The 10,205-nt window shown below is 54.3% G+C and overlaps 1 protein-coding gene across 1 annotated transcript; it reads left to right on the top strand.

The window, feature by feature from the left end:
* The first annotated feature begins 2,576 nt into the window (after positions 1-2,576).
* LOC133221532 (caspase recruitment domain-containing protein 8-like) lies at positions 2,577-9,999 on the top strand. The gene is made up of 7 exons (XM_061370444.1): positions 2,577-3,462; positions 3,545-3,765; positions 4,740-4,999; positions 5,574-5,699; positions 6,344-6,488; positions 8,154-8,195; positions 8,825-9,999. Exons 1-7 carry the CDS (start codon positions 3,416-3,418, stop codon positions 9,082-9,084), a joined length of 1,101 nt encoding a protein of 366 aa, XP_061226428.1. The 5' UTR covers positions 2,577-3,415; the 3' UTR covers positions 9,085-9,999.
* The last annotated feature ends 206 nt before the right edge of the window (positions 10,000-10,205 follow it).

Here is a 10,205-nt window from a genome sequence, read left to right as displayed (position 1 = left end):
CAGCAGAGCAAGAGGTTTCCTGCTCTGGAGCCAGGCTGAGAGAGCTGGGCTGGGTCAGCCTGGAGAAGAGAAGGCTCCTGAAGGGGAGACCTTAGAGCAGCTCCAGTGCCTAAAGGGACTGCAGGAAACCTGGAGAGGGGCTTGGGACAAGGGCCTGTAGGGACAGGACAAGGGGAATGGCTTGAACCTGCCAGAGGGGAGACTGAGCTGAGCTCTTAGGCAGAAGCTCTTCCCTGTGAGGGTGCTGAGGCGCTGGCACAGGGTGCCCAGAGAAGCTGTGGCTGCCCCATCCCTGGCAGTGCTCAAGGCCAGGCTGGACACAGGGGCTTGGAGCAAGCTGCTCCAGTGGAAGGGGTCCCTGCTCGTGGCAGGGGTTGGAGCTGGAGGAGCTTTAAGGTCCCTTCAACCCAAACCAGGCTGGGATTCCTCGATAAATACAGAGCTACTGGGCAGTGCATACCCCTGTTACCACTCTCTTGCAGTGCAACCTTAGGCTCTAGGCACTGACTCCACCACTCCCACACTGGGCACTGTCAGGACCACAGCATCTGTCACTGAAAAGCCCTTGTTCCCCCTTTGCCAGGGCAGAGGGAGCTCTGGATGCCACTGGCACTGCCCTGCCCCTGGGTTTCTCTGCCAGGTCCGCAGAGGTGCAGCCCTGCACCGTTACCCCCTCACACACAGCCCACTGCCTCAGGGACAGCACGGGCTGGGGCAGGCAGAGCCCAGGCACACCCAGGACTGGCAGAAAAGGGAGGGCTGGGAGGAAGGGCAGGTGTTGGGGTGACCTGATAACAGTGGGGGACCCTCTGGCATCTGCAGACCTGCTTTCCAGGCTGGGTGAAGGCCTCTGCTGCACCATTCCCTTGGGAAAATGCTTTACCGCTGCCCTTCCCACGAAAGGAAATCCCAGAGGAGGAGCTGGTGGGGGAGCAGGGGAAAGGGAAGGTAATGAGGGAGAGGTCGCATGAACAGAGCAGCCCAGGGGGGAAAGCCAGTGCAGGCAGGGAGGCAGTGAGGTGCAGCGGGAGGAGGAGGGCTCAGCCAAGGCATGACGCTGCTTTGGTCAGCCCTGAGGTCAGCTGGCACTTTCGGTTTCGTAGGGAGGCAAGGAAGCCAGGATCTTGCGAGGAAGCAAGGAGCCTTGGAGTTTTGTGATGGCTGAGAGAGACCCCAAGGAGGGTGCTGGGTCCTTCACCCGCCGCCCTGGTGAGTTCAACCAGTTTAGTGTCTCCATTAAGACTTCGTGGGGCAAAACGCTTTCAGTGGCAGTGTCTCTGGATGGCTCCGTAGGAGCTTACAGTCAAGATGAATGCATAGGACTCCATCATGGCCCCAGAATGTAAGAAGTTGTTCTGTAATTAAAACAGATGGAGGACAACCTGACGCTGTGAAATCAAACCCAACTGCCTTCTGTACTGTAACCTAAGGTGTAAGTGCAGGGTGGCCTGGGGATGGAGGTGATCTGTGTGCAGGCAGTGGAGGGACCTTATCAGGACAACAGGCAGGAAGGAAGGGGCAAGGCTGCTTCTCTCTGTGCACCAGGGAGCTGCCATCACACACAGGCACTGGGAGGTGAGAGGAAGGCAGAGGCTCAGGAATGCCCCTATGGAGGAGGAGGCCAGGACAGAGAAGGTCTCTGCTCCTGGAAGCTGAGCTGATCTGCTCTCTGTGCGCCAATGGGGAGTGATAAAGAGGCTGGGAGGGCGTTTTTGGCCACACGGACAGGCACAAACAAGCAGGAAAAGGTTTGATAGTAAAGACATGAAGAGGGGGAGGAGGAGCAGATAGGAAACCCCTCTGGACATGATGTTGGTCCTGGGATCTCCTCTGCTTTCTGTTGCAGTTGCAATGCAAGGTTATAATGAAGATCTGGATCCTGAATTTTCAGGTAAGGTCATGCCCAGGTCCTCACTGACAGCTTGGTGGAGCTGCACAGTGGTGAGCATAACACCTCAACTCACTGCCTTGTGCTGAGCATGTCCCTGCCACGGTTTGGGGAGGAGGACGTGAAAAATGCAGTAGATGTGGGAGCATGTGATGGTACTTGAGGGGACCAGTGTGGATGATGGGCTTGGGAAGGCGGCGTGAAGGCTACTTGAGGATGCCTTCTTCTCCCAAACATGAGGCAAAACTGACAACATCCTCCTGTCCTTCCAGCCGTAAGGAGGCGCGTGGCAAGCCGTTACAGACCTCTGAGAGATGAAGCCTCGGGGAGCTCAGAGGTGAGGTCCTGCCCAAGGCTGGGTGAGGAGCATGCGGGAATGGGGAGCAAGGCACAGGCTGGGGGCTCCAGGGCTGCCCATCCCTACTCCACTGGGTGTCAGGAGCTGGTGGGTGCTGCCCTCAGGCCCAGGAGATGGAGCTCATGGGCCAGGAGGGCACAGCTCAGGTATCAGCCTGTTTCCTCCCTGCAGGAGGTGGGAGCAGGGCTGGCATTAGCTGGCACTGGGGATGTTGCTCATGTTCTCAGACCTCTCCTTCAGCAGCAAGCACGGCTGGAGGAGACAAATACAGCATGCAAGTGCTTTTCTCTGTGTTTCCCTCTGCAGCAGAGCGATGAAGAGCTGGAGCCGGACCCAGACCCAGACCCACCACTGCAGGGAAACTGCTGCAGCTGCATCAGAGAGGTAAGGGCTTTGCAGGTCACACCAGCGGGAAGTGGGACAGAAGGAGCCAGGCACTGACCTGCCTGTCACCAGGTGCACCTTCACAACCCGTTACTCACAGCAATTCCTCACCCCCCAGGAGAGTCCGGCCCCGTTTCCTGTGCTAACCCACCACACGCTGCCCCAGTTTCCAAGTTTGCAGGAAGACAAATCCCACTTGCTTACATCCTGTATCTATTCTCACTGCTAAACATCCCAGCTGCCCGTGGCCACAGTCCTCTCTGCTGATAGATGATGGCAGAGAGGGAATAGCCCAGATTTACTCACAAGGAAGGCAGCAGCACACAGTTTCTCTCAGGAAACAGCAACTTTCCTATCCTAAAGTTCCATTTGCAAAATGCTTCCTAAAACTCAGTGGGTGAAACACATCATTTGGAGCTCTGGGAGCTGTGTGTCCTACTGCTGCATGGGGGATGCATGGACTAGCCCATGCCTTCCTCAGCCCAGCGGCATCTACCCAGGTGGGGCTGTGATCTCTCTTGGGCACTGCTGCAGGGATCTGAATGCATTAAAGGGGTCACACGGCTCAGAAGTGGCCAGTGCTCCTTTTGGACCCCAGAGCAGAGGGGTTGCCAGTTACTGATTTTTTTGGACTTGTCACTGATAGGAGCAATGCCTTTCCAGGCACCAGGCACAGGCACTGAGCTCCCACTCCAAGCTGCACCGTGCTTCACTGTCAATCCCGGCCCAACACCCCATTCAGACCCAAACTGTCCACACTTGTGTTGCAGGATCTTCCACAAGTGATGCCAAAGATAATCCAAGAGCCTTTGAAGCACAGAATCATGTACCAGTAAGTGCTATGGGGGAAACACAGAGCATTTCCAAAAGCCCCATCCCTGGTGGCATGATCCTGTCATCCCTTCCACCTACAGAGCTCACCTCCCTGGTGCAGGCATCTTCCAGTGCTCCATCACAGGCCTTGGCTTTAAGGTGAAGTCAGCAGTGACCATCACCTACAGATATGCCACCTGGAGCAGACACCTCAGCAAGGCCTATGAGGAAATGTTGGTTCCTGCTGGACCCCTCTTCCACATCAAGGTGCAGCCCAGCGTCGTGCAGGAGGTGCATCTCCCCCACTTCCTCTGCTTCTCAGGTACAGCAGCCACAGGGACCTGGGCATCCCAATGTACCACCCCCCTGCCTGTGTCCCCCAGGACATCTCCTCAGAAAGAGCCAAATTCTCTCTTCCCTCTGAGATTCCCTGTACTCCTTTGTATTCCTCTGCTTTGCTTTGGAATCCTTCCTCCTTCTCTCATCTTCTACCAAGCCTTTCCCCAGTGGTCCTTCACCAGCTCCAGCCCCTCACCACCAGTGTCTCCTCACCCACCCTTTCCTCCCACTGATGACCCCACCAGGGCACTACCCCAGGCTCCCCAAGCAGCTCCTCAGCTCTTTGCATTATGGCAGCTGTGGATGGCAATGGTTGCCCCTGCTCTGCTCCACCAGGGAGGAGAGGCTGGACCACTCCGCGGTAGGATGCAGTAGGTCAGACCTGGCCCAGGCAGAAGAGGAAGTGGAATGGAATTGTCTATTTTCCCTGAGCAACAATGAGGAGTCGCAGGGCTTGGATCTGGGTCCTCTGCCCTGCAGTGCTCTTACCAAGGCACTGCTAATGAGTGGAGAAGGATCATCAGCACCTGAGTGTGCAGAGGAGTCCCAATCCTCCCTCTGTGGCCCTGACACAGGCATGGCTGTGCTGAACGAGACTCCTGTGGCAAATCCATGTCCTCTTCTGAAAAAGAATAAGCTGCAAAAAGAGCTTCTTGTCTGGCTCCATCTCCCAGTCAGCGCCTGCAGGCACAGCCGTGTCAGCCAGACAGTGGCTCTATGCACTCCCCTCTGACACAGCCCTGCAGAGCCAAGAGCTGTTGTTAGAGCTCAGACCTGCAGGTTTCTGGGCCTGCAGCTCCCTGCCAAAGCCCAAAAGCCCAGGGCACACCTGGGACTAAAAGCAGAGCGTGTCATCGTGTGTGCGTGCATGCCCCCTTTCTGTTGCTCAAGCCCGACAGCCTAAGAGGGTGCCAGAACAACTAAACAGAGCCTTGTTGCCTTTGCTGTCTCTCACAGAAGGCATAGACACCAACCTATGCTGCATTGCCCATTTTAAATTTGAGAACATGTTCCTGGAGAGACCAACCAGGGTGGCTGTATTCTCTGCTGTCCTGAAGAATCCCAGCTTCTCGCTGATTGGGGTGCTTTGGAGGAAGATACGGTCAGCCTTGTATTCAATTCCTATGCATTCTTTGGTGCTGATCTACCAGCAGCTCAGGGCTGCAAATACAACTTTTCACCTCTACCTGATCCCAGACGACAACTCTGTGAAGCAGGTAAGACAGAGGGAGCTTGACTGGGTTACAAAAGGATGACATCTGTATGGCTGCGGTAGAAGGGGCTGGATTTGATAAGCAGAGATGCCTCCCAGGTTTGCTGCCTCTGATTCACACACAGCCCCCATCTCCCCCTGCAGGACAGCATCCTTGCTCCTGCCTACCCCACTTCCTTTCACAAACACCTCCAGGAATCACTGTCCGTGCTTTTGGCTGGGGCAGCATGTCCTAGCACAAGCAAAGTCATGGCACAGGATGCTCTGCAACACGGAGCAGGTGTAGGACTCGGGGCCACTGCCAGGCACAGCACTAGGTGGCTGCTCACCAGGTTTTCTGCTGCCTGCAAGCCCCTACCCTGTGTCACAGAGACATTGCATCACCTTGCCCATGTTCCTGCCTGCACACGGGAGCAGGAGCTGCCTAGCTCCTGAAGCACAGCACTGCCCGTGACACACACCCGCTGGTCTGTTCTGACTTGGTCAATCTCTTCATGGATTCCCCAGGACCAGCTCCAGGTCACAGCCCTTCTGGTGTTCTTCTTTTCTCTCTCAAAAGCCATGCTTGATGTTTACAGGCCATAGAAAACCAAGAAAAGGATTGGAATTCAAAGCTTATTCCCAAGCCTCCTCCATTCAGCCCTCTGTTCTTTGGCTGCATTTACCAGGTGACCAGTACAGATTTGGTGGTGATAACACCTGATGTAAGTGGAATTGTTCCCTCCCTGCCTTTTTTCCCCCCAGTGAGTTAGAAGATGCCAGAAGGCTCTGTCTTCAGCCATACTCTGCTGCCAGAACCTGTCTTGCTTGGTCTCAGAGGCAGGGGTGCAGGGAGCTGTACTGCTTCCAAGTGGCAAAGACACTTCATGATATACATCCCCAGAAAGACTGCAGAGCACATCCCAAGGCCCCAGAGAGCAGTTTGAAAGATGACAGAGCCGTGCTCTTGGCAGTGTCAGGTAAAAGCAGTAGAAGCCATAACTTGCAACCTGGGAAGTTCAGGCTGAATGTTGGGAAAAACGTATTACCCGGTGGAGATGCAGCCACCAGAGCAGGTTAGAAGGTGCTACATCCCTGCATCCTGGGGTTTTCAGTGCTCAGCTAGACAAAGCCCTTTCTCAGCACATCTAGACTGGACATCAGTCCATCTTTGGGAGGTAGATTAGAGAAGATGCTCCAGAGGTCTTTTCCAACCCAAATTAGTGCTACTGACAGCATAACAGAGCCCTGACATATGCATCTTCCCTTCTCTTTTCTCTTGCTGGTATAGCCAGGAAACACAGGATGACGTCTGTGAATTCACTGCAGCTCCCCACAATGAGATTCAATTTGCTAATTGTCTTTGCAGGCACACTTGCCATTTTGTTACAGGAGTCCTAAGGAACAGCAGCTCTTTGTTGAGATCTACATCAAGAACATGGCAGAGGAAATTGGGCTCCTTATGATAAACACACGTGATAATACTGAGGTCTGGAGGGCATCGCTGAGACCAGGTAGGAACAGCAGGTCCATCTAGGAACTCATTTATCTTAGCAAAAACAGAGGTGCATCACCCAAGAGACCTCATGTATTTTGTGGTCACAGTTGTCCACGCATCCTGCAGGAAAAGCAAACGCTGCCTGTGTGTGCAAAAACAGGCCACTGAGGATATAGGGACCTGAAAGGACACCCAAATATACATCAGACCAGAGCTTCAAATTTAATGTGAAATTTCACATGCCTGGGGCTTAGGAGAGCATGACAGCACTATCAGCCTCTCTTCTCTTGGCTACTGTTTATGTAAAAGGCTGACTTATTTCTATAAGTCCATGAATGTAAGGAACACCCGTGGATCTCCCAGTGCAACCTCGGTGCGATGCAGAGGAGGTAAACATCAGTGAAAATCAGTATCTTGAACCTCATGAGGCTCAACAAGGCCAAGTGCAGGATTCTGGCTCCTGGGTCGGGGCAGGGGGTCGATAGAGGCTGGGGGATGGAGGGATTGAGAGTAGCCCTGAGGGGAAAGACTTGGAGGCACTGGGGGATGAAGGGTCAGACAGGAGCCAGCACTGTGCGCTTGCAGCCCAGAGGCCAGTTGTATCCTGGGCTGTAGCCAGAGGAGTGTGAGCAGCAGGTCAAGGGAGGTGATTCTGCCCCTCTGCTCTGCTCTGCTCTGCTCTGGGGAGACCTCACCTGGAATCTACAGTCCTCAGTACAGCAAAGCCATGGGCCTGTTGGAGAGGGTCCAGAGGATGGGCACACAGATCATCAAAAGGCTGGAGCACCTCTCCAATGAGGAAAGGCTAAAGCAGTTGGGGTTGTTCAGCCTGGAGAGGAGAAGACTCTGGAGAGACCATACTGTGGCCTTTCAATACTTAAAAGGAGCATATAAGAAAGATGGGGAGAGACTTTTTAGCAGGCTCTGTTGTGATAGGATGAGAGGTGACAGTTCTAAACTGAAAGAGGGGAGATTGAGGATGAATGAGAGGAAGACATCTGTTACCATGAGGGTGGTGAGACACTGGCACAGGTTGCCCAGAAAGGTGGTGGATGCCCCATCCCTGGAGACATTCAAGGCAAGGCTGGGTGTGATTCTGGGAACTTGATCTAGTTAAAGATGCCCCTGCTCTTGTACTGGATGAGCTTTGGAGTCATCTTGGACTGGATGAGCTTTGAAGGTCCCTTCCAACCAAACTATTCTGTGATTCTACCTTTAAAAGCTACATGTTCAGCCAGCATTTCTCTTCCAGGTTGTCTGGGTGTGACACCAGTGTGTGACACAACGCCCAGAGCACATCGGGTTAAGGCAAGGCCACATGGACCAGATCCTGCCTTCCCCATGCATCTCTGCATGGCTGGGTCAGCTCTGCAGGCACCGCACACACCATTAACATCATGCAGCAGCACCCAGCCCTGGGTCCCCTGTGGAGAGGCAGCCCCTCTCAGGCACAGGGTACGGTACTGCTCGTCATGCCTTGAGACCCCCCTCTCTGCTGCTCTGATCCAGCACCCCCAAGAGTAACACCTACAGCTGAGTACTGCACAGATGGGCAGGAACAGTAGGAGAGACGGCCAAGAGCTTTGTGGAGGATTGGGCACCTCAGGAAGATGCAGTGGAGGACTGGGCACCATCATTTCAGTGGTGGCGTTTTCAGTGATCTCTCTCTTTTCATTTTCAGGTGACATTAATGCTCCTGCCGTTGCCTCCATGAACATGTCAGGTCAGTACAGATATCAGGCTTTCTTCCCATCCTTATGATAGTTTCTAGACAAAAAGCCTTCAAAGCTGCAACCTCAAACTGTTGTTCCCACATTGCTGGCAGCACACTCTGTGCCATGCAGATAGGTAAAGTGGCATGAGGCAGGTGACCCTCCCTCCTTGTCCTGCTTCCAGCGCTCCCACCACTGGTTCCTCCTTCCTTGCCCTGCTTCCAGTGTTCCCATTGCTGGTTCCTCCTTCCTTCCCCTGCTTCCAGTGTTCCTATTGCTGGTTCCTCCTTCCTTCCCCTGCTTCCAGTGTTCCTATTGCTGGTTCCTCCTTCCTTGCCCTGCTTCCAGTGTTCCCACTGCTGGTTCCTCCTTCCTTGCCCTGCTTCCAGTGTTCCCATTGCTGGTTCCTCCTTCCTTGCCCTGCTTCCAGTGTTCCCACTGCTGGTTCCTCCTTCCTTGCCCTGCTTCCAGTGCTCCCACTGCTGTTGCAGCTGGTGCCCATCCTAGTTGCTGGAGGGATGGAGCCGCATGGCTGTGGGACAGAGTGCACAGCCGTGGTGCCTGCTGGCTTTGGATGCCACATACAGCAGCACAGCACCCGGCTGCTGCAGCACAGTAATGGAGGCTCGGTCTCTGCTAGGTGGAGCATTCCTGAAGAAGCACAAGGCCAAACTTTGCTCCAGGATGAGGCAGCTCACCATTCTGCCGCACTTGCGGAATGCAAACGTCATCAATAGTGATGAGGAAGAGGAGCTGCAAAGTCAAAACAAGAGTGTAACAAGGAACCTCATTTTGCTGGATCTGATTGAGAAGAAGGGTCTGGAGGCCCAGGAACAGCTCTACCAGATCCTCCGTTTGAAAGACCCATATCTCATTGCAGATCTGGAGAATTCCAGCTAGGCCTGGAAAAGCAGAACTGCTTTTGCTCCCGTTGCTCAGCTTAGGGGAGCAATGGAAGGGCAGTTAAAGTGCGGAATCCCAGTGTTACAATGGAAAATGCAATGATCCCTCTGAGCTTCCTGGTCCCAGGCCTGCGTTACTTGGCTGATTCTGTTGCCAGCAGTGGACATGACAGCTACTGGTGAGAAGCTGCTGGAGCAAGAGACCTTGGTTCCAAATCCAGTGCCAGTGCCTTGGATCTGTCTGCTCCCCTGAGTCAGGGCCATACCTCTCCAGAAGCGCCATGCAGCTGCTGGGAGGTGAAGGAGCCCCTCTCAAAGGAGCCATAGAAAATAACACAAGAGATTCTTGAGGAAGCTGCTCTAGTGGAAGGTGTCCCTGCCCATGGCAGGGCATTGGGACTGGATGAGCTGTAAGGTCCCTCCCAACCCAACCCATTCCATGATTCTATGATTCAGGTTCATGCATCTTCAGGCAAAGTCTGACTCAACACTTGGACACGGGCTGGGAGGGGTGCAGGAATGGACCCATGCAGATGGGAAGGGGAACCAGGAAGAACAAAGTGGGGTGAAGCAGAAAGGTGTTTTAAAAGGGGCCATTTGGTTATGAACCAGGCTGAGCCCTGTGCAGGTCACCACAGTCTGTCCTGGCTTTTTATATTTTCATATTAAACGTTTTTGTAATCATTTCTCTGCATCATCTCGCTCTGAGGTCCGAGTTTGAGTGGGTTCTGCAAGGACCAGATGCCACCTACTGGGGAGACCTGGGTGTGCATCGGGGGATTTGGTGGCACCTGCTGCAGGGGGAAGGGGGTCTTTTACCTCCGGCCACGGGGTGGGAATGGTATCCCCAAAACTCGCTACTGGAGGGGACCAGCGTAATGCAAATGAGTGGTTCTGTGCAGCTGGAGCTGGATCGCGTGTCACAGCCCGTGTGTCTGGTACCAGAGTGTCCCCCCCCAAAACTGGGTGTGGGGGAAGTTGTGCATTCACCAGGGAAATTCAGGCTGGACCAGGTGGTGAGCCCAGGACCCCTGGCGGGTGGGAGGGCTGGGATGCAGGCAGGGGGACCAGGGAAACTGAGCGGATGTGCTGGTGCTCAGGGGAACCCTGAGCTGGGAA

Source organism: Neopsephotus bourkii, unplaced genomic scaffold, assembly GCF_033783945.1.
Source record: "Neopsephotus bourkii isolate Nb327-2 ecotype Australia unplaced genomic scaffold, CSIRO-AGI_Nbou_v1 NB_1542, whole genome shotgun sequence".
Taxonomy (NCBI): Eukaryota; Metazoa; Chordata; class Aves; order Psittaciformes; family Psittacidae; genus Neopsephotus; species Neopsephotus bourkii.
The sequence above is the reverse complement of the archived record's forward strand: the minus strand, read 5'-3'. Positions and strand labels throughout refer to the sequence as shown.